Source organism: Temnothorax longispinosus, chromosome 3 (genome assembly GCF_030848805.1).
Source record: "Temnothorax longispinosus isolate EJ_2023e chromosome 3, Tlon_JGU_v1, whole genome shotgun sequence".
In the NCBI taxonomy this organism is placed as follows: Eukaryota; Metazoa; Arthropoda; class Insecta; order Hymenoptera; family Formicidae; genus Temnothorax; species Temnothorax longispinosus.
In genome coordinates, this window is record NC_092360.1 from 14,556,921 (window position 1) to 14,582,276 (window position 25,356).

Below are 25,356 nucleotides of genomic sequence, written 5' to 3' on the forward strand. Positions count from 1 at the left end.
CTAATCGCGCACAATCCCGATTCGTGGCACTGTTCAACATTCACACATTTTATCCCACAGATAATTCATCCGCGAAATCGGATCGCGCTCGTAAACCACCACTCGCGACCGCGTCCAACGACTCCAACGATCTACCGGCTACCGGCTACCCGGTCGATCGATCGCCGATCGGCCGCGCATGTCCGCGAAAAGCGGAGTCGCCGGAGTCACGAAAATCGCCCGAGCATCCCCAGCGACTGGCGACAGTGGCGACTGGCGAGCGGCCCGCGGCCGTTCGGGCCGTCGAATCGTCGATCGAGGCGCAAAATGCGGAAAAGACGGAAAACGCGAGGCGCGTTCAAAATTCAAATGGTGAACGACGTCGCCGTTGGATCCCGGATCTCGGTGCCTCGGTGCCTCGGTGCCTCGGTGCCGCTCACGGGCGCGCGCGGAATACGATAAAATACGAACCGAGCGCACACACGGCGCAGGTAAGAGCGGTTTTCGAACAACTACGTGCCGGTCGGAGTTGGAAGGCGGCGCGCCGTTTCTTTCTCCCCTGCATCGTGCATCGGCTTCGGCTCGCCGCTCGCCACCGCAGAGAGAGGGAAATGGCGAAATCATCATGGTAGGAGGTGGTGGTGCTGCTGCGAAATACGCGGGGGAAGGGATACGAGATACGAGCGAGGATCTATGATATATTCCCGTGGATCGAGATCGGCGAATCGGCTTATCAGCTATATCCTGTATTGTCCTATATCGCGACATCGAGAGAGAGAGAGAGAGAGGCCTCGAGACGAGAGCACCCTCCGATGTTTTTATCGGTTTTCCATCAACGTTGCCGTCAGCGACACTTCCACTATGTACGTGGAATTCTGCCATCTCACTTTTATGGGAATCTGTAAAACTCGGTCACCTTATTCATACTTTAATCTAATTTAATAATTATCTATATTCATCAAGCATAAAATATATAATGTAACAAAAGATTATGGCTCATATAAATCATTGCATTTAGTTATTTTAATTCTGAGCTCGTCATAATCTAACAATAAGTATAAAACTTTTTAAGTAGCGCGATCGCAGTTTTCAACCAAAATATTTGGTTCAAGTAAAAATATATCAGAATTATATGTATAAAATTGGAAATAAAAAATTGGAAAAAAAGAAATGTTCTACAGGCAGCGTTCTGCGATGCGACTCAAGTTGCAATTTTACGCGTAGTGAGTCGACTAACCCCCGACTGTCAGTTGGTTCCTGTCTAAAGCAACAGGTGCTGGTCAACCGCTGCCATGTGGTAGCCGCACGAACGTGGAAGGCAGCATGCATTCCTTGCGTTTAATGCATTTCAGGTCACGATATTTTTCTGGATCGCAAAGGAGCCGTCATATCTTAAACTTTCGACCTAATGAGAGACATTCCCATATGCGTCTTGGCGTAAAGAGGTGGTATAAATAAATTCCCCGCCGATTCCTTACCACGCCTTTACGTGTTCATATATTGTTTTGCTGGGAGGGATTTACATTAATAGGACTAATAACACCTATGCGCGCAAGTCTACAAATGGTAATTTTTAAATATGCATTCGATATATAATATTTTACCATTTATATAGCGATCGGTAGACTTTTCTCTCCGCCTCTCTACGGTAGACGTACGGTAGACAGATTATACAAAACGTCGTGTCGTACAAAATAGTAGCAGTAGTATCACCTATCGATTTCGTTCCAACGGATGACCCGCTACGCACAGTACCGATTGTATTCAGCGTTCATCGCGAAATACTTGCGCTCCACACTCTCCGAACGCGCGAGAATTCTAACAGAAACATATTCCCACGACTAGAGAAATTAACGAGCTTCGTGGTCCTTCGCATCCTGAAAAGTGCCCTCGAAAAAGGCTTTTCGCTTCCTGACGAGTATATACCGAAGGATAATTAATTCAAAAATTCGATGTACCGCCTTTCTCGTTACTAAAAATATACCGTACGTAGTGGTTTGTTAATACAAAATAAAGCTCGGAACGTAAAGATACTCGATTCTACGTGCAAAATCGTAACACAGGCGTAAAGCGATACAAATGCATTTCTTCTAAAATTTATTATAGAAATTAGAAAAAAATGAGACGGAAGATTACATACACTTTGTTTTAAAAATATATTTTCAAGTTCCAGAAATATATTTCAAGAATGTCTGAAAAAATGATTTGAAGATAAGATTAGTGCGCCCCTTAGAGATACAATAATTTTCTTTTCATGGCATCTTTTAAATGTCTGTTATCTTCTCGCACTATATTAACAGAGAATAACTTATTTTTAAATCTTCTCTGCCGTATTTCTTTGTTGTATTTCGCGAAATGTGTATATATACCTTAAAGAATTTTGCTCAAGCATGTTTTTGTACTATTAAATTGTACCGTAAAGTAAACCGTTAATAAATTAATAAATAAGCATGGTAGATGAATCTCGATGTGTGGGATAGGATCGCAACGAACGAACGAAACTGAAAAGACGAGAGACATTGTACTATGATTCAAGTTTTATTAAACAAATTAAATACAAAAGATTTTCTGTTGCTTCCTGTCCGCGTTATATAGACGAATATATCTCGAGGTTATAAATAATTAAAACAACAGAACGAGGCATGGTATAAATAAAATAAAGAAAAAGACGGTGAGCGGAAGAAAATGCGACCCGTCTTAACTTCCATTTCACGAACGGTAAACATTCTCGCGTGTTCGCATTGTAATAGTTTTCTATCGAGTTTTATTAAAAGAAAAGAGCAAGAGCTAACTAACTATAAGACGTCCAGGCTCCTTTACTTTGACTAAATTTATGTCGCTACCAAAAAGTTACACGGTTTCACTGGAAAAACATGAAATTGGATTTTCCACCGAGAATTCTGCGTTCCAACTTTTATCGCAAATAGTTTATAGATATATGATTGTGTATAAAAATTTCCTATTTCTTGCAAAAATTTCTTGCATAAAAGAATTGTTAAAAACATGTCAATATCGTAATTATAATAAGCAAAACAGTATTCTCAACATCCAGAATTCTCGATAAAAATTCATTGATTCTTCTCGAGAGTCATAAATGCGCATGGAATGACATAGAGCCTAGTACGCCTAAAATGCAAAATATGACGAGAGAAAGAACAAAGATAAAAATGGATTTGTTCGCGTCAGAAAGAAAAGAAAATAATTTAATTCTTGACGCTGCATTACCAAGAATTCTTAATTATCGGTAAATACGTTTAAAAATTTTTTCGAGAACGTTGGATATTAATATTTAAAAGTTGTTAGGATATGTACAAAGAGATATAATATATGAATATGAAGGTGTGTGTAAATATATTGAATTCCTGTCCCAAAAGACCGAGCTGGATCACATATTCCTTCCCGATCTTTCGGGATCACTGGACACTACATCGAAGAGTAACACAGTCTTTGTGGATTTCGAGATTGGTCTTTTAATGAAAAGAAGAAAAATTATTAATATTAAGAAAAGGAAAATAAGTAAGCTAATATTAGTAATAATATTTAACAGCAGTTTGTTAAACAAGGGCTTTGTGCTTTTCTTTTTTTTGGGGGGGGGGGGAGAGAGTGATCAGAAGAGAAAGGCATCTGTCGACAGACGTAAACACGGTAAAACAAAGTTTGGAATGTAATTAATGGTAGAGATCCGAGTATCCAAAAAAGCACTGTGTTGACTCTCGATACTCTCTCTTTTTATCTTCCTTTCTCACATACACATTCACACTCTTTCGCATTTTCTCTTATACTCTTATAACTCTTTCGTGCGTTTTTTCGACTTCCGCATACTTGGCAATCGCAAAAACGGTGCCCAGGTAATTAGGCCCTCTTTGCTAACGCATCGATACATATCGTGCACGTGAATTACAGTTTCTTTATAATACTTGTAAAAGGACTCGAGTCTCATGTAAGTAGACAAGAGCGTTTGTGTACGTGTGTACATGTGTGTGTATATATAATATACATGGATAAATCTACTATAATAAAGCCAACCGCTTCTCTCGTACCGACATGTAAAGTAGCGCAAATTTTTATTTCTTCTTTTTGTCTTTGTCCTCGAATTCTACGAGAGATACGATCTGAAGAAGTTTCTTTCGCATGTTGCGGATTATATCCGTAAAATTAAACAAGTAACCCTGATATTCATAAAATAACGAAGAATATAAACCCGATGATGAAGTATCGAACTAAAGATTGAGATTAGAAAAATAATAATTTATTTGCAAATTAAAATTCGAAAATGCGTTCCGTAAAAATAAATGGATCCACGCGTAGCTTAAAAAGATTGCGCTGTTGTGAAAAACAATTATCTCGATCGTAGCCTTCGAGAAATTCTTTTTCTTTTGTACTTGATTACGTCATTAAAATTCAGCGAAAGCGTAAAAGTACATCAATTTCCTTGTAAAATTTGAATCGTCTGTACCAGAGCCAGATTGGCAATAGAAATCTTTTAAAAGGAAGGCGCTTAAAATGGAAATAAACCATTTCGAATAACGTGTAAACGAAATCTAAAACGATTACGAAACGTTTCCACTCTTTTACCGATAAAGAAACGAATCCTTTTAGTTCTTAAATATGTAACGCTGACGAAACTATTGTGTTAAACACAAAAGCTAACCGCACTATTCTAAACAATGAATCTTTGTCTCATCTCTCATCAGTGTAATCCCTCTGCTCCTCTTTCCTAAATACTATAACACTACGCTATTTACACCAACTTACGCTATTATGGGACACTAAATAACCTATCAAGTATATATATTACAGGACACGCCGTCATATTCGTACTTTCTCTGGCGACACGCAGTATATATAACATCTTTGGACTTGGTTTTATTACACATTTATATAGAATATTACGATCGCGTTTTCTCTCCTCTCATTTAATTCGCTTCTCGCCATCTCGTGAAAGCCCATGAGCGCTTACTCGAGAATGAGAAGCGTTCTTTCAGTCTAATAAAAGAAAAATACTCTCCCTATCGTTTTCTCCTGCTTACCGACATTTGCCAGTTATTTGTCGCTTTCCACGGTATGTTGTACAAATATTTTAACGCTTGAGATTCTCGGTAATTCCTTCAGGTTCGTCACGGGGACCCTTGGAAGACAAGCGTTCTGTTTAAATAAGAATAAACGCTTTTTCTTGCAGTCAACTCCTAAGTTGGTTCCACCAACGCGAAAAATTGGCCCACGTCTCAAGAGAATGTCGTAACATAATGGCCAAAAGCCATCGAATTAGGATGCTACGATTACAAATGCAAAACGACATTCATCGTTATAGGAAGAAAGTTCGCGAGCGTCGTCGATCTCCCCTGCATTCTCTTTTCGTTTAACGGCTCGCGTATGGTATCATCCGGAAACGATTTCTCCTTTGACCGTGTAAAAGAAACAGTATATGACGAAATTAACTAAAACGGTAATCGAAACTCGGTGAAACTCGTGGACCACTTAAACCGCCGACACTTGAGCGTCTTCGTCATCTGCAACAATTTAAAACACATTTTAGTAAATGACTCATTGAAATGCCAAATATAATTGGAATACAAGAGACTCTAATTTAGATCAATACAATTTAACGCATGCAGTTCTGCCCGATTTAATAATATCAGTTCAAATCGAAGAACAAATTTATCGTAAAACTATTTAAATATATGACATGGAAAATATATATAAATTGTATATATAAATTGCTTTATATATATATATATGTATATAAAGCATTTTCTACATAAAATTTATATTTATTTTCTATATCTTTCTATATCTACGTATTAGAGTCTCTCGCTAATGCAATGCTTATAAACAGATGTATTGCATTTATTTCTAAAATTCTAAATCTAATTATTTTAAAGTAGCTCAATTCAAGAGAAATGAACAATTAATGTAAACAAAAAAAAAGAGTAAAACGTGCGACATGGACAAGCAGCAAATCATGCCTCGGCATCACGCAAAAAGTAAACAAATCGCAAAATATATTATAACGTGTCAATGCAAAATTCAATGATGATAGGCAAGCTAGTGCGTTATGCAATGATCACTAACATAAATATTGACATAATGCAAATATGATTACGCATCACGAAATTATGTGACCATGAGTGTGCTACATGACAATCACATTGATTAAACACAAACTTTATAAACATATTGTACAGGCATTTCGTTCACTTTACAAGTAAATATAGTATTTATTTACACTGTGTAGTAATAACCACATAATATCCATTAATTAACGCTAATATTGTCACCGTGTTTATAATTATATTGAATATTGAGGTCAAGATTGTGTTCACCATTATGTTCAAGATTTCGTTTCAATTATGTCATACATAAAATATTGTTTAAAAGTAGAAAAGATTATTCAGAAAAAATTTTAACAAAAGCTTGCAAACATTTCTTAAACAAGTATACCATACATAAAAAGAAAAGAAGGTAGTTTAAAGTTTAAACATATCGTTTAAATATATTAATATGTTTAAATAAATACACAAAAATTGAAAATGCATAGCATCAAGATAATAATCATTTTTCACAGCACGCACGATGAAAAATTTCGAACAAGAAAAATTAATAAAAACATTGCAAATTGATGGTCGTAAGAGTACAATTTTTACAAAAGCTATTCCGACAGTAGTAAGCTGACAGAGTGCTTTTGCCAACAAATCAGCACTCCTCGCTGTGCGTGAATATTGACAACGAGAACGTAAAAAAAGATGTGCTCGCCTCAACGAGCGTAAATCGAATAAATGTGTATATGAGGGTGAGTGTGTGAACCGTGTGTGAACGGTAGAGCGATTTGGCTAGATGTAGTACCATCTTCGTGATCGGTGCCTCGATAGGTGACCCCTTCGTGGCTGTTAGCACGACCGAGTCTGTGCAATCTCGCCATCTGCTGCACGACTTTGTACGCCGGTGGTTGACGGCATTGTGGTGTGCTACTCATGCCTGATCGCATCGACGATGTCATATTGCCCGCCATAGCACCCATCGTCGTCATTATGGTCGTAGTCCCCGCTCCGGGTGGTGGCAGCGGGGCTGGCATCCCTAGGCCCATGTTTACTCCTAATCCCGTAGTACCTGAAAACCCTCAACTTTCTCGATCTCTCTTTCTCTTCGTTTCGACCCGCCTCTTTTCTCGCCTTCTTACACATCCTCCACCTCGTCGATAAAGCAATTCGCCTGCCACCGCGGATGCAACGAATTTGTAAACGAGCGAGAATGTTAGGAGTATCGAGCACAAACTTATTCCCACGTATACTTACAGATTTTAATTAACAGATGCATCAAAAACCCGAATATCTTATATACATAAGATATTAAATACATTGTAATTCTTGCAAAAAGAATGATATTCAAAAAATATATTATATAAAAATTAAATTCTTATTTTTATAGCATTCTATATTTAGTTCATTCTCTACGCATTTATAATTTGCACTTTTGCAACACAATATTCATTATTGTTACCATCTCTTTTGTCAATATTCAATATGCCTAAAACTATATTAATTGAAATTTTGCTTTCGTCTTTTTCATCCTTTAAAAATAGCATAAAAAAGTTACAGCATTCAACTAATTATTAAGAGAAATAAAAGATAGTCGCGCTCGCTTACAGCCGAGATCCACGAGAAGTAACCACGAGTTTAATGGTAACCGCAAAAGACATTCATCGCTATCCACCATACAACCTGCCCAAGAGAAAAGAAGCCAACAGATATGCCGTTTTACATAGTCAATACCCTGAAAAGAACGCAATTATCTCCGCTAATACTACGATATACTCAAATACGCAAATGGAACAAGCTCGATGTAAACGCGTTGCGCTTCTAGGTCACATCAGAAACGAACGGTAATGCAACATTTGTCACCAGCGTGCGGACCAACAGATTCGTTCAATAACAGTTACACACACAGTAACGCATCAGAGACCAAACACGCAAGACGTCGCTTTTCCTCGAGGAAGGCAATCTCTGTCAAGTTCAGACAAAGCTCAAGCTGTAAAGACATTGAAGGCCAACAAGATTACTTTTTACCAGTCACATGTTGTTTTGCATGCATGAGCCATACTGTTTGCATCCTCAAAATAATATACCCCCCTTCGAGGCAGCAGGGATAGCAAAATCAATGCAATGAGTATTATGCAGATCAAACAAACGAAACAGGCAGACAGTCGCGAACTCACCTTGAGGAGTTGGGGGTTGGTGATGAAGATGATGATGATCGTGATAATGTTGGTGGTGGTGATGATGGTGATGATGATTGTGGTTGTGATTCTGATTGGCAGGAAGCGGAGGTAACACTGCTACCGCGTGAGGAAACGGGGGTGCTCCGCCTCTTATAACAGACCCTGCACCATACAGAGGCCACATACGACATATTTTTTTTTACAAAATCTACAAACTTGTGCCGTTACTGGAAACGCGAAGAGATCCTCAAAACGAATCATCTTTATGCGATGCAAGTGCGTTTTCAAAAGCGCACGATCATGACGAATAACGCATGAAATACCGCCTGCATGATCAAGCGAGTAGTAAGCTGTAAAGCGAATCTTAAAAGCAGCGGAACCTTAAGAAGCGATTGAAAGCACAGTTGTTATGCTATATACGCAGCGTTCAACGACGCGAATATCAATATAAAAACGTACGCAAATGTTTAGTAATATTTAATCCTTTATACATTCATCTGATATTTATGGTAACTCCGTTTAACGTTTGAAGGTACGTGGCCATGGGACATACGTTTTTCAGCAATAAAATTTAGCCAGCAACATAAATGTCAAGAAATTATACGAAATAATGAGATAATACATGAACGGAAACTCTCTTGATATTTAATACTCGACAGATCAATAATTAAAATCATATATGCATTTATTGCAAAGAATTTATGAACTCACGTCGTGACTACGGATATTCAAGAATAGGGTATTAAATTTTCGATCGGTTTAAATTCTCAACACTACAGCATCGAATACGAAGATCACTTTCACAAGTCTATAGCATCAAAATCTAGACACGCCAAAATTATAATACAACGGTTTTGATTCTAAATACTATCAACAGTACTACTTGTCACTCAATACAAAACGAATGACAAATAATCACCTGGCAACATAAAAACAGATAATAGAAAAACTAAAGCCAATGTAAAATAATGTAAAAACAAACAGCGGATGGGTGTGTAAACAACTGTAATCTCACATTGTAAAAATGTATCCAGCTCTCGTCGTGAGCGCGTTAAAAAAAATTTGATTTCCAGTGCCGATTTCCAGTCCGGCGCGGCGGCACGAGACCGCGAAAGAATCTACTATGTCTCTACTACTCTACTACGGTGTGTCTCTACGAATCGGGCAAAAGGAACAGCATACGAGCACACTTCGCCATAATCCGTTCTCTCGTTTCACTCTCGTGTTTTTGATTACGTACCTTGCAGAGCGGAGTGCCGTCTTTGCGGTGGCGGTGGGCTGCCGCCCGCTTCCACGCTGCTCCCGCTGTGGCTGTCCAACTGAGTGCTATGACCACTGTCACTGCTCGTCACCGAACCTACGCACAGGTTCCCAAGACACTTCTATCACTACACACGTACTAACCGAGAGATTACGCCCTGACGCAATCGCTAAACGATCCTATTGTCTAGTCGCGACGCTCATTCGCCTCATTCGTAATCCGTATCTTTTTGTTCTAGAGCTAGAATAAACTGTCTCACAAAGAGAGTCGGCACAAAAACCTAAGCTGATCACTTTGCCACACTTCAATTGCACGTCTCTCACACGTTCCTATCTATCTATCTATCTCTTTCCTGCCGTCTATAAACATTTATATTCTATCATTAGCAGAGCGTAATCAACAAGTATATCTTATGTGCGCAACTGTACGCCGCATTAAAGTTGTAATCGATGATATTTATTGATCCTCTATACGACATTCAGAAATCAGATTGTGCTCATTTAAATGTTTAATTTAACGTTCAATTTAGACTACGGCTGGACAAATTATTATTTTTTCCAATAAAATTTACGAATTAAAATTGTCAGAATTTATTGACGAGTTTATCTACTTCGTAAGAGCAGCGCTGTAGCTACCGATTTCATTAAGATACGACTCCGTATGTCCCATGGTATGAGAACTCCGAGTCGAAGCCGCAATTCGTTCTGGAGTTAGGTACGAGGCGCGACGTCGTGACGTCTGATCGAAAAGAAAAGCTCGCGCTATAGTAATCGGCATACAAGATGCGTGTGTGAGTGTCGTGTATATATGGATCAACTAAATAACATGGAACATTTATGAATTGCGTAAACGGCTGTGCAGCGTGCATAATAATGAGACTCCTTGTTGCGAGACCTGACCAGTGTATGTAACGAGCAATGAAAGTGCGTGATGGTGCTTCGCGAGATGCGTGTCTACTAAGTCAATATTTATAATCGATTAACAATCTATCAGTCTGTCAGTACGATCTAGAAAGATATAAACAAAAAGCTATTAAAAGTACCGCAAAATAAAATAACTTGAAGATCCATTTAGATGAAATAATCCGTCTAATTGTAAGTATGTCTTTAGAAAAACCTAGAGAAGAACGTATCACTGTACCGGACAGCATCTCGCTTCAAACCATTTCATAAAGAAAAAAATTCTACTCACCGCTTGTTAAGGTTTTCCTCAGCGGCTGGAGATTGCTCAAGCTAGTTACACTACTGCTCTCCGCACTGAGATCGACAGGCGGCGGTAGGCTGGCAGGAGTATCGCTGTGGGATCGTTCGTGCATCGGTACCCTGCTGCCGGATCCTACTCTTCTAGGTGCACCTGGACTAGGCTCCAAACCACTCGAATGCAGTACCAATCCCGGTACAGGTAACGGCGCTGGACAGTGCTTAGGTTGATATGGTCGTGTCTTGTGAGGGTCAGACAGAGCCAACATCTTCCTAACTGCTTGCGGCGACGCGGCGCCGAATTTTGTACCTGAGAGAATCCATAATTAATACAAAAATTACAAAATAAATTCTTCAGAAAATTATAGCACAGCTGTAAAGATTCACCAACCTTGTATACTCTTTCTGCCTTCACTAGTACTACTGGCGCTACTGGTAGTCGACAGAGTAGGCGACGGATGCCTTCTTCCCCGACTGCCACCCAGTGGTACCGCAGCTGCAACTGCAACGGCTCCTGCATGTGGCTCGCAATCGACAGAAAGTTGATGCAACCGTTCCTCATCGGTGATCACTTTCATGTTCGCGAGATAGGCCTTCACTCTTCGGACCATCTGTGCTTCCTCAAACATTTTCTTCGGATTTGGTGCGGCCGTGGATTTCTTTCGTCGTTTCACTGTCGCAGTTTGACCGCCTATTTGGCAGCGATAACACAAATATTACAAATACTGTATTTAGAAACCAAACCGGAGAGACAACACAAAACAACTTAAGAAACACACCTTGATTACCAGTAGTCATTTGGTTCAGAGCTACCATTGCGGAACTTGGTGGTTGCCCGCCCCTTTCCAGCATAGTGAGTAAATCATAGGGTGAGGAACACATGTTTGTCAATGTTCTCACTTCCTTCGCAATCATCCTGAGTTTTTCGAAATTTACCAGACCTTCTACTCTTGAATCATTACCAAGATGTATAAAGGTCAAGTCCTTTTTCACGACCGGATAGAAAGGTATCTAAAATAAATAACCATTTAACTCGCTAGTAATAATTTAAAACCATCATACTACAAGCTCGAATTATAGAAATATATAATCGATAGTAAGCAGTAAACAGTAAATACAATAAAATACCAAAGTAAATGTCAATGAAAAATTATTTTGTTATAAAGAAGAATAAAACTCACTATCGGTGGTTGCGTTTGTTCAGACGCCACCAATTGCCGGTATTTACTCATGTTACGGCTGGGATCCATTAATTCTTGTAGATCGCTGAATAATCTTTGATATTTGGTTGGCAGTTTTTCCCACGAAGCTCTTAATCTCGACACTGAACCATGGCCCAAACCGGATACAATCGCGAACATGGAATTGAAATTTTTGCACTCCTTGCATTGGCCTACGCAGAAAAGTATTGTTGATATAAAATGCCTAAGAAGTAAAGTAAGAAAAAAGGTTCCGAATATATATACTTACGCGCTATTTTAATAAATTGCTTTATAATCTTACTGCGCCGTACGAGATTATGTTCGGAACAAACTTCTGTTACAACCCAGAACATTTCTCTGTTGACTAGTTCTGCAAACTGACTGAGCATAGGTACACCGTACCTACTTTTCAATTCAAACAAATCATCCACATATTCCGTGGACTCAATTTGTCTGTAATGAATTACGCAAAAGTAAGCTTGTTGTTATTATCAAACATGTAATCAAATGCAAATCATAGATGCAATTTGCAATAGACATATTTATACATTTCATTAAGTATCGAATTACCTGAATATACTGAAGTCTTGTAGAGTCAGTTGTATTGCTACTTCCACAGCATTCAATTGCAAAAAGTGTACTTGAGATTCTCGAATGAGTTCCGGAGCTTGATCATCAGCTACTAATGTTTCGGAAATTCCGTTAGTTTTCAAGTAGTATCGAGAGCTCAATCCGATTCGTTCCGCAAGATTCTGCAATTGATCTGGCAATCTACGCTGTTTGATCATACCACCTTCGCCGACGCTCACTTCCGCCAGAGAAAAATTTGAACTACTTTCTGTTATGCCAAATTCTTGAAGTGCAAGCATCACCACCTATAAAAAGTTAATGCATCATTATATATAACCCATATATATTTTTCTTTAGTTATTTAATTTCAGCAGTATAAATTTACTTACCTCATGCGCTGTCGTTTCTTTGTGAATAAGGAGATATTTGCAGGTTTGATCTGCTTTATATACTTTGAGCACATGTTCAGGATAATCGTTTGCCCTCAAGTCGTCGTAACAAAGCGACGTAAGATCCGGATTACTTTTCGAATGGTATAAATTAGTAGTAGTTTGCGTAAGCCCTGTCCCCGGTGGTGTATGCGGTGGCGCAAGAGGATCATCCACGTGTACACCGTCGCTGTTAAAATTAAAAAGAATTTTGTGTCAGCAAAGAATTCAGGTAGATTTAATTATCATTTATGCAACAGGCTTTAATGCACTCACTTGATCGTGTTCTTTGGCAGTATGTTCATTTTCATAAGTGCTTTCTGTAATCGCCGTTTAGGTCCAAGAGTCATAAATCCTTTGTGTTCTTTTTTAGCATCTTTGCATGGCGATACATTGTTGTCTGGAATTAATAACGGTACTCCACCAATCATGGGATTTAAGGGATTCACAGGAGTCATGGGATCCACGTGCGTTGATAGTCTAACTCGTGGATCCGACTGAAGCCTGGGTATTTCCGGCTTATTTGTTCTACCTCGAGGTCTCGGGGAATTGTCTGGCATTTGGAGCATTTCTTTAAAAACTGTAAAACCAAATAATTGAAGTTAAAGAAAGAACATTTTATTATTATTATCCTATTTTCTGGTTTATAAATGAAACTCACCAAGCAAATTAGATTTTACAGTTATACTGAGATGCGTAGAAGCTCTCAGAATATCGAGTGCTTTCGCATGATTTACATGCTCAAAACTTTGGCCGTTCACTTCTAAAATCTGGTCGCCTCTCTTTAAACCGACATCTTCAGCCTTAGATCTCTTGTCAACTTTTGAGATAAATATACCAAAACCTCTCTCAAATCCTCCTAAAATGCTAAAATTTAAGACTTCGTCCCTGTTTGGCCTGGCTAACGTTACGTTCCGCGTTCTCGCTTTCGCCGCACATGCAATATTTAGCAACCTGAAATCAAACAATCGATTACAAATAATTATTTTCCTTAATATACTTAAATATATTTCCTTTAAAAAAAAAAAATAACGAGACAGGAGCTTACCTTTGTTGTCCTAACATTTTCTCTCTTTCCAGTCCAGTTTCGAATGCTTCTAAAAATTCCATCATCGCTGGATCAGTTTCAAAATCGGTAAAATGATTGTTCACCCATAAGAGCACGACGCGAGCAACGCGATCTCGCACTTGCGCCTGATCAAACCACTCCAGCAATTGACTTGCGACTAACAACGGACTATCAATGAACGTTCGATGAGTCAATAAGAAATCTTCCACATAAGTAGGATCCGTAATACTGTTTTCTTCAATGAGCTGTAACATCAAACGCTCTGGCGTTCCCCGAATCACCACGTGACCTCTTCGAGCCGCGCCATCCAAAGCTCCTCGCAATTCAGTCACCAGAATCACCCTTCCATTCTCTTCGTGTCTCTTGGTATTCACTTCTCCTTGATGTTGTATTCGAAAGTAATCTGCTTGCGTTACGCAAACAAATTGGCAATCGTCGCACCTGCAGATAGAAAACCACATTTTTTTCTTTCCTATATTGCTAGAAAGGCATCGTGGCCTATACAGAAGTAGGGAAGAATCACATTACGAACTTTGTTCTCATAACTCCACGATGTAATAGCCTCTCCATAGTAGGCAAAATTCCAAAGCTATCTCCGAGACCGAGTTGTTCAATCTCGCCATTGCTGTGCTCAATCTCAACAGCGCCGTTGATCAGCACGCTCCAACTGTCGAGTTCCTCGCCATCGTTTAAGACCACCATCCCGGCACGATCGACCACCGCAAATACCATTACAGCGCACAGCGCTCTTCTGACAGCCAAAGTCATGTTTGTGAAAGCTTTCAGTTGTTGCGTGAACTCCAAAAGCGTCTCTATGTCATCCTCCGTTCTCTCAACAGGATCCTTTTCTAAACATTCTCGTACAGGATCGCGCACCGTTAAACTCTAAAATATCACAATAGTAGAAATTAGAATCTCATCTAATGCATCTCTAGGGGACAGCAAGATAAATCATGATACTTACATCCATGCTCTCTGCCAGATCCTCCTCCTCATCGCTGTCAACAATAGATTCCACAAGACCTGACAGATCCACTTCATCAGGATCCGCGTCTAACGAACTTTGTACAGATGTCATGGTGTCGGATCCACTGTATGCTGAACTTGTGTCACTCGAATGGCTACTTCTATTTGATTTCTGATACAGCTCCGGCCTGCTTGTAAGGCCCTGTGAGAACTACAAAGAAAACATTTTATCAGCTTGTTTTTTTTATGTTATTTCTAAATTTCTTAAAATTTACGTGTATAATTTTTTTTCTAGATGTTGTCACGATCTATAAATTGCCTTTACACATTACTACAATAGTAAGAAGTATTTCATATCTTTCCTATATAAAGTAGTTGAATAAACTCTACTCTACATCTTCCCGATACTGAGTTACGTACGTATTTATTATAGAAAACTGTATAAATCAATAAAATTTTGATATAAGATGTAACGTATCCAAAGGATTTGCCATAAAATATAAATTCTAATCTCTATTATATATTATACCATATAAAAAATTACATAAGTATATAATAGGTACATATAATACTATATTTAAAAGAGATGATTAAAGTTGGCAATAGAGTAAAGAGAAACAAGACTTGAATAACATTATATTGATAAGAAATTCATCTGTCACTTACACAAGCATGTTCAGAGTATAAGTTATACAAATTAAAAAAATATATTGATGTAAAATATAACATAATAACAATAATTTAACATCTGTCCCATCTAATCTAGCTCTTCTCTAGATCATCAATCTAACAACTGCGATAACAATAACAGTGCATGTTCAAGAATTAACTATCCACTATCCAGAACGATGTCCCGCAAGGATCAATCTAGGAAAACTGCAACGCTGTTCCTGAGCATCAGCGACAACCTCCTATACCCGCATAGACCTAGGGAAGGGACAAAAACATCAACGACGACGACGCTCGTTCGCTAGTAGCGAAGTAGGAAATACCAGGAATGGGCGTGATTGGGACAGGCTCTGGTTCGCGGTTAGGTTAGGTCACAGAGACATGACATCACGCACGCACGCACGCACGCCATGTATGTATGTATGCGGACCGTGCATCAGGGCATCGGGGTGCGGGTGTGCTTCTCGCGCGCGTACCCACATGCATATTCGTCATCCAAACAAGATACCTACGACGACTGTTGTCATGTCATCGCGAGGGGAGGCCGCGGGTCGCGCGTACGCCATACGCTCCGCGCTCTCGAGAGCTCGCTTTCCCGTCGGATCGGAGCTCGACAGCTCGGAGCCCTCGGAGGCCTCGGAGCTCGAGCGCCCGCGAGTCGCGAGAGAGGGAGACGAAGAGAGCGAAGGAGAGCCAAGGCCATTTTGAGTATATCTCCGAGAGGAGAGGCACTCACTTGATACACGCCGAACGCGTCCATCGCGTCAGCGGAACCCGCGATTCTCGTTGTTGTTGTTGTTGCTGTTCTCGTCTTCCTCCTCGGCGGAGACAATCACGACTCACGACAGATCCGAGGAATCGTCCGCATTTTCCTACGCGCTTTATCCGCCTCGTTGGGTCGTTTTTCTCTCACTGGTGTGCCGCGTGCGCAACGCAACACAACGCGCGTGGAAGCGGACGCGCCGCGGCGTGACTCTCTTTCTACTGCTTAGCACGAAACTCGTGATTCGTGATGCGTCCGACAGTGCGACAGTCCGTCCGTCTGTCCGTCTGTTGTCGTCGCCGTCCGCGCCGTCGTCGCGGCCGGTCATCAGCTTGGCGAACGTAGGACTGCCTCGTCTCGTCCCGCTGTCACCCGCACCGTGCACCGCGTCCCGCGTCCCGCGTCCCGCGTCCCGCTCCCGCTCCCGCTCCCGCTCCCGCTCCCGCTCCCGCTCCCGCTACCCACGTAGTGCCGTGCCGTGCCGTGCCGTTGGCATTCCCTTCGGATCGCAGCGTAGTCACGTGACCCGCCACCGCCGCCGCGCCGTAAGCGGCTCCTCAGCTCAGGTCCGTGTCAACGGGGGGAGCGCATATCACGTCGCGGTCGGCCGGCGAGAGAGGGGGAAATGCCGGGCCACCTGTAGCTTCAACGCGCGATTTCGTTTCTTTTTCTTTTTTCTCTTTTTTTTCCTTTTTTTTAAGGAATTTGATGTGGATCTCTTGATCGTTTTGTTCGTGAACATACTCGAACATACTCGATTACAAGCGCGATCGAAGCTGTGAAATTAAATCTGATTCCTAACAATTCGAAAATACCAAATTGGCGCACACAACTTTAGGTTTATGAGATACATAAAACATTCAAATTATTATTATTTTTTTTTTAATTATATATATTCGCTTTTTCTATAAATCTATGATCACACGTTGGAATTTACTATATAAAATAATTTTTTACAATATATGTATAAAATCTATCTTATATATGATTTCAATAAAAGTTTAAAATGTGCGAAAAATAAAATAAAATATATTTCATATACAGAATCACATTTAATAAAATAAATCAAAGCAGACCAAAGGAAGAATGTTGTAAAATGGAGTTAATATTAACATCCATATATTAAAAATTGTTTTGATATATCACTGGGAAATTAAATTTTGTTCCCCACATAAGGTCGAAACGATGGCTGGTAGTTTAATGAAATTTTCTTGTCCGTATTGTGCATGGGGGATTAAATTAAATTTCGTTACACTGAATACATACACACGTATCTAGAGTATATCCAGTATCTATAGTACCTATTCGTAATTTCATAGTAGCTCGTAAACGCGGCACGGATTTGCATCTTTATAATCTTAATATTTACATGCAGGCTATGCAGCTGTTATATGAAGATTATGAAGACGCATTCTATCTCGTTAATGTAATATATAAAGCTATTGTTGCAAAATTGACCTCACTAGGTATAACAGTTGCGGTACGCAAATGAAATTTCAGAGAAAAATGAAAAACAAAATGAAAATTACGTAATAATCTAAATAATTTACCAATGCTATAATTAGATGTATAAGTACATATATGTTGGGAGAAAAGGATTAAATGTAATTTGCATACAACGGGGAAGAGAATTTAATTAACCGTTTGATTCGCGTGTGGGAGATGGTTACTTGACAGGAGTTGGAAGTGATTTGACGAAAGATGAATGATTATGAATAAATTGGTTTACTTTACATGAAAGAAGAGTAAAGGTTGTGACGTACAAAACTCTCTCCCACGTTTGAATTTTTTTTAAATTATGCATGTATATCATATTAAGCTGACGCAAAACCCATCACAACTCGTTAAACCCTATCTTGTTTTTTAATTAAATAATGAGATTACTTTGTCATGTGTTTATAAGCTTGAAAATTCAAATTACAATTAACAAAACTCCAGTTTCAAATCTTTCAAATCTCGCTGATATAGATGATGGCATAACATTCGAAAAACAGAAATTGAAAATAAAAGATATTTAATTAACTTGACGATAATTACTTCGGATGTATAGATATTCAATAAATAATGATTATGATAAGACATGACAAAAATAACCGCGATTAAAAATACGATAATGCTTGATACGTAATACGTAATGTAACCTACTTCGATTTGCATACCCACGCGAATGTCAGCGGCCGATGCAATGTCATAAGAATATTGCAAAAATGCAAAACACGCTCGAGAAACTGATCGAGAAAGAACGCGCCGATGATCTCGCGATTAATATTCATCAACCTTCGCGATTAGTTAATCGCCATGCGAAACAATAAACAAACAATGACGTAAATTGACGCCAATAACGACACTTGAATTGATCTAAGAGACCTCTCTATAGAAAGTCACTGTTGGGCGATCGTGTGAAATGCGCTTAAGGAGTCGACGGGCGGTCGATCGAGCCGCAAAGGAGCGAGCGAGGAAGAGAGGAGAAGGAGATGAAGATGCAGGCGAATGAGGATAGAGAAGCGCCGCTGCTGCTGCTGCTGATCCGCTCAAAGCATCCATCCAACAACGGATAGTAACCGCTCAAAGGCCACTGTCCGACTCGACGGATGATTTATACGACCCGTTATGTCGTTCGTACCAGTGTATCTCACTTTTCCTTTTGTCCCGAGCCACACACTACTTTCCAAATTGCTTCTCCCATTCAACTTCTTGCCCGCCGCGCCGCCGCCGGAAGGACGGCTCTGCAGGTACTCTGCCACACGCGTTCGATACCAAACTGACATCAAATCCTGATTACCAAAATTGTTCGTTTGAGCGTTTGACTATTTACATATAGACGAACTGATATCGTCATAGTTTATATCCGGTATTGATTTTGATAAATACAATTGTATCATTCCTCAATCAAGAAAAGGATTATGCGTCATACATGATTATGAATGTATATAGATTTAGAAAAAAAAAAACTTCCGCAGGCCTTCTTATTAGATTTCAAAGACTCATTACAAACATTTTATAATCGCAACAGATAATTTATCGTAGCAATTACTCAAATAATTTTTACTTGACGTCCTATCCTATAACGATTAAATACCTAGATAAGAACGAAAAGATAGGACATTTTCATAACGATCTGTGGACCCAAGAAAAACGGATGGAATAATAGAAAAAGAAGCCATATACAATCATGAATGTTTTGAGAAGAGTGATTTATGAGAAGCCAACGGAGTTTCCTTGAAGAAAAAGGGTTTCTTCGTCTTCGAATTTCGATTCAAGGTCGGAACAACATTAGACATTATTTGCTCAGATGAATAGGAGAAGAAATAGTCATATACGAGTGATCATGACTATAAGATTGCCATAAATAAGTAAAAAATAGAGATATATTTACCGTGTCCTCGAAGACCAAGTTGACCTGGCGGGGGTCGGTTATGGGATGAGGGTGCGGTGGTCGATGCATCCTCCCTCCGCTATGAACTTCCGGGTAGTCAATCTGCAAAAGACATGTCAGTTTATAAGTTAATAAATGAACTATGAATAAATTATGTACAGCGCGCACAATCTATTGATCTTGATCAATAAGTGATTATGCCGCGCAAATGCTTATAATAAACCGTTTGAACAATCATCGAAGAATGATAACCTAATTGTCAATTTGCAAGCGTAACTTGATAATTGTGGTCGTTCAATACAACCATAACCGAGATAGATAAGTATATTCAAAGATGTTATACTAGTATTTTCATCTATTTTATTACTTTAGTATTCAACCGAGTATTCAATCTTCCCTGATGAAAATTTCATTGCAAATCATCTTATCCAACTTAAACAGTCTTCCAATCTTCACTAAATGTCTCTATAACATGACCATAAAAGTAAAATTACATTGAAGAATAATCCACTTGAGGTTAATTAAACAAGTTTTATTAGGTATCACTTCTGCTCCCGAGATTTTATTCACCACAATTTTTTCATTCCCTCAATTATCCGCGAAGAACCTATTAATATTGCTATGATTTTGTTAAAAAAAGCTCCGTCGCTTTCGTTAATCAGGAAAAAGCTTTAATCAGAAAATGATATAACATTTCTAGAAAATGCTGTACATTCTGTTATTCCTTGCGAGCATAATCGTAATGAAATCGGTCAATCATAAGATAACTGCTGCTGCATTTTTTACATACAATGCGTCAATCTTACTTGATTATTACTTTTAATCTGACTCATGGCATACGCATATACGGCTGTCTAGAACAGCTGATAAAGTATAAATCGCGATTTATATAAAGATAATAATAAATAAATTCCACACGCGATATGAGGCGCCTAATATCTCTACGGACGCGCGCTGATAATCTAATTTGCGGATGCGCTGAGTGCTGCAGCTGCCTTATTTCACTGCTCTGTTTAATGTACTGCTCTGTGCAGTACATTAAAAAGTCGCCATGACCTAATATACATATATATATGTATATAAATGTCAAGAAAGTTTATCGTTTTTCACCACTTTTGCACCTACTTTCAATCAGATATCTTCGTAATAAAATCTTGAAGTCTTTAAAAAGTAAAATCTATACTATATATATATACATTGGACTACAGAATAGTTTTATTAATCTAAAATTGTCCTCATATAAGTAGTTTATATCCAAAAACCAAATAAAACTTAGATACAATCTACCCTAAATATAATATTTTCTCCGTGATAACGTAAAAAATAGGTATATTTAAGATGTGACAGATAATAATATTTATACTAATAATTAAAGGTGTAATATCGTTCTCGTAGATCAATATCATAAATATATAATCAAAAATAAAAATTACCAGATATCTGATAAATAGAAAATAAGTAGACTAATTATAAGACTATATTTGATATTATGCACAATAACCCGCAATGTTAAATTAGCCTAGATTTTAAGAGATAATAAGTATAGAAAATAATGTGCGCTAATCCAAATTGGAAAATTTTATGACAGTATTACTGAGCATATCTATCAATATATTTTTCAAATTTCTTGAAGAAAAATGCAAGAAAACTAATAATTGTTCTAATTAATCATACATTTCATAAGTTTATTATGAGAGAGCTGCTGCTATTAATTAGATATTACATTATTATCGAATACTTGTCACTTGAAGCTTTTAATTATCAACCGGTTACGACAATGTCAGCTGTTTTTTATCCTTCGCGACAGTCTCTTTTTCGGTTGACAGGCAACAGCTAGCATTCGTTGCTGAACAGCAACGAAAAAAAAAAGGATGAAAGAGACAATGAGACGAATGCGCTTCGGGCCGGAACTCGTAGGCCGGACTTCCGGTAGATATGCTGGTTATACGTTCCATTCACGGAACCGCTCCCTCATGACTCGATTGTTACAATGAATGTTTAGCCAATTTCGTTTCGGGATGAAAGTTCAGTTTCCATAGGCGATCGATCGATCGAGCGACATGACGCGACGTACGTTCTAATTCGACATTTTGTATCGTGTACCTATATCGTCGCGACGCAAAATATAATCCGACGTACTGTGTTGTTCGTCATATCGTATGAAAAGTGATATAACGCGTTACTTGCGCATTTTTTCCAATGATTCAAACATATTTATTTTGCCCCACGGTATCATTAAACAAATTGCAAACTAATCCCAACATTATGTCAGCATTAACAACGTCAACATTAAGGGTTCTCGTACAATAGCTAACCAATTAGCGCATTTTGCAATCATAGTCTCTCCTCTCCTCTCTTTGCTTAATAATGCTTGCTTCTAAAAGTACGCGTGATTTTCATAATCAGCAATCAAAAGCGTAACGCAATCGTGACGCAATGTATAAACGAACGAATGCGAAATATGCATGTGTTTTTGACGTAACGATTGAATTGTAAACAAATTATCACATATTAAGTATGAATGCAAAACAATGGCAAATTAAGCAAAAATGTTTTACGATGCGTTTAATTACGCCGCATTCAGCGCGTGTCCGAAAAATATATGATCGTGTTTCCATTGAATTTCACTTACTCAAACCGTATTAATTAATAGCTCCAATAAAAATATATCTATGTCTCTTTCATAGCATAACAATTAAAGATATGTATTAAATGCATAATAACAGCAAAAAATTTAAACGTCAAATTAAAGATGTAATCGATGTTTTGTTAAGAATAAAATCCTTATAAAGAAAGAACAATATTTAAAAAAAAATGAATTCTCCCTGTAGTCGAACTGACATTGTATTCTTTAATAATTCCGAGAAAATAAAATAATCATTTATTTATATAATAAGTTCAAAATTCTATAGAGAGATGGTTAACTAACCATTCATAAAAATTATTAATGAAACGAACGACACATCTTTGATGAATGATGATTAATACTGATTGTGAGACAAAGCACAGAATGAAATAAGATTTCAAGATGTAAAAACATCATTTGCTTCCATTCTTTGCGAGCGGTTAACTATGGTTAAAGGAGAAATACTCTCTCAATTATACGCTCTCATTCATTCCGTTTGTCGGTCTCTTACATTGTGCGCTCAATCTCTGCGTGGGACCTTCGACCCGCGCGCGTAGGCGACATACGTCCCTGTGTATACAAATGTTATATATACAAACGCGTACTTATACAAATGTACAAAAATCATACAAAATGTACGATCGCGAGATGTCAATGCGTTAGCCTCCTCGTTGTTCTTTACATCAATTTCGATCCGAACGTTAATGACCTCGTTCATTAGATACAATCGCTCGTATCGCCTCATACACAAGGTTATCAACCAAGAGGAATAGACGCCCTGAATCAAGATACCAGGATGTAATCGAAACTTGATATGAAATAAACGACTGTTTCCTCAACGGAAGAAGATAAAACTAGCGATTAAAATCATTACGAAAGATAAAAGATCGCGCGCTCTATCCGCAGCGGATGTTTAGCGTGAAATGTTGAAAGAAATATCTAGTCTATTTTATTTTACACACTTTTGTGTATGGTTCAAATTCTGTGCATGCTACATAAATTATAATAATCTAAATTGAATTAGAAGAAAATTATACGTAGTAAAAATGAGAAAATAAATGTTTATAGTAATATAAAAGTCAAAATCGTGTAATAAATTCGCTTTTAAAACTCAATTTTAGTTCGAATATTTCTTACCAAAAAGTGATCTAAAATAAAAGCATGTTTTCATTAATCAGCGCAATTTTCGCGCAAATATATTTATTCTTAAATTTCAAAGTAAATATATCAACTAGTTATGAAAACAACTTTCATCACATAATTTCACATCTCGTAATGTAATGGATTAACTTTTCAAAGACTCTCAGATGAGATGGGCCTTTTTACCTCGGATGACACGATCGATAGAGTTCTCGGTGTACCAGGCCAGCTTCTGGACAACGAACGTCCTTTTCGTTTTCTTACGACGATCCGAGGTCGTCCAGTCCTGCTCGTATATTTCAACATCGCGAATAATCAACTCGGATAATTTAGTCGGAATTACAGGACGTCTGATTGCGCACCACATCCACGTGATTCCTTCACTGTCATCACTACGCGAATCAATCTACGGACGTTCACCGTGTCAACAAGCCGATCAACCATGTGCTACGAGATTCAATGTCTCGATAAATATCTGTTTTTCAAAAATTTGCCAATGTATCCAACAATTCACTGTTACGTTTTCACGTTAATCATCAGACAACACTTTGTAAACTTCGTTGCCGCACAAAAATTGAACATTTTACTGCAAACGTCAAACGATATCTCGCATAAACGACTGAGATTTACGAGAGCGCGATGGTAACTAACGTAAATGCCTTCATCTATGTGTAATCGCGGCGATTCTATCGTTTCACGGGCAGGACCTTGCAAACTTAATAATCTCGAGGTCGACGTCGACAGAATTGGCCTCCATAAAATTGTTAATGCGATTATCCTGCTTGGATCGTGTTTCGCGTTCGACGTACGCGCACTCTCACATATATCGCGTCTCGTGGAGAACTGAATCGCACATCGCGCACGATTCTTGAAGAGGGCCAAAGACCAACCTGCTGCGGTCACGTGATTTACGCGCTCAGGAACGTAGAAAGGCTTATCGTATGTCGCAACCTTATAATTTTCTTGTCGACGCCGGAAATTCTGATATGAAATTAATGGAGAATAAAAAATTTTATTCTAAATAACTCATGGTCGTATATGAAGAACTTGATTACTTATGTCGGAACGGGTATTAAAGTCTAAGTCTAAAAGATAAAAAGATAATAATTTAATTAATGAATTAATTGAATATACAGTTGACGTTTAATATATCTATATAAAAAATGAAATTGTAGCTTTTTACAAAGTATGTCTTATTATCATATTTGTAGAAACTCGATAAATAATGAGATTTATTATTCTTAGTTCTTTCATATGTTAATCTTATAGATTTAATTATACTAAAATATTCCTTTAGGTAACGTTGACAGCTCTCTTATTCGTGACATATTAGAAAAAAATTACGTTCTTCCAACGTTGCCCGTAGAAATAGGCATCAGATATCATACACATGTGTTAACGTAGAAGGTAATACTACCTCTTCGAATAATTAAAAAAAAATATGGGACCATGTTATTTTAAAACCCGAGGCGAGCCACTTGTGAAATGAAGAAGACGAGAAGGTCTCTTGAAAGAGAATCTTATGACTGATTTTAAAAATGTTTCCAGCAGATTGGTCAAACTTGTGAACTTGGTATAACGGTAAAAAAGATTCGACATGTATTCGCATAAAATAGTTTAACCTACATGCATACGGAATTTTCTATTTTCGAAATCTCGTCATTCTACACACGAAAGGCAATCACGCATAAAATCTTATTCTTGTGTAATACGTGGGTGTATTTCTTGGCCAATTCAAAGTCTATCAAGCGTATTCATACATCGTTCGGTATCACGGACAAAATTAAAAAATGATACGTCATGTCCACAGTGCATGAGGTCGTCTGTAAATTTTGGAGCCGCGAATCAACGACATAGCTTCGCGAAAAAACGCGAAACTGAATGTCGGATAAG

General features: G+C 38.4%; 1 protein-coding gene across 11 annotated transcripts in view; it reads right to left on the reverse strand.

Moving 5' to 3' along the window:
* Positions 1-1,449: 1,449 nt before the first annotated feature.
* The window catches only part of LOC139810734 (rap guanine nucleotide exchange factor 2), a 114,801-nt gene continuing 90,894 nt past the window's right edge, over positions 1,450-25,356 (reverse strand). For 4 of the 11 annotated variants that reach the window (XM_071774540.1, XM_071774547.1, XM_071774548.1 and 1 more), the window contains 16 exons: positions 19,698-19,799; positions 14,888-15,100; positions 14,456-14,808; positions 13,903-14,364; positions 13,516-13,808; positions 13,131-13,434; positions 12,816-13,044; positions 12,427-12,731; positions 12,125-12,309; positions 11,836-12,047; positions 11,434-11,665; positions 11,046-11,345; positions 10,647-10,964; positions 9,435-9,551; positions 6,823-7,086; positions 1,450-5,489 (listed from right to left, as the gene is read on the reverse strand). In XM_071774540.1, coding sequence (XP_071630641.1) covers positions 5,458-5,489; positions 6,823-7,086; positions 9,435-9,551; positions 10,647-10,964; positions 11,046-11,345; positions 11,434-11,665; positions 11,836-12,047; positions 12,125-12,309; positions 12,427-12,731; positions 12,816-13,044; positions 13,131-13,434; positions 13,516-13,808; positions 13,903-14,364; positions 14,456-14,808; positions 14,888-15,100; positions 19,698-19,799 — 3,921 coding nt within the window. In that variant the 3' untranslated portion in view covers positions 1,450-5,457. The other 7 variants (XM_071774541.1, XM_071774539.1, XM_071774544.1 and 4 more) reach the window with 6 other exon arrangements.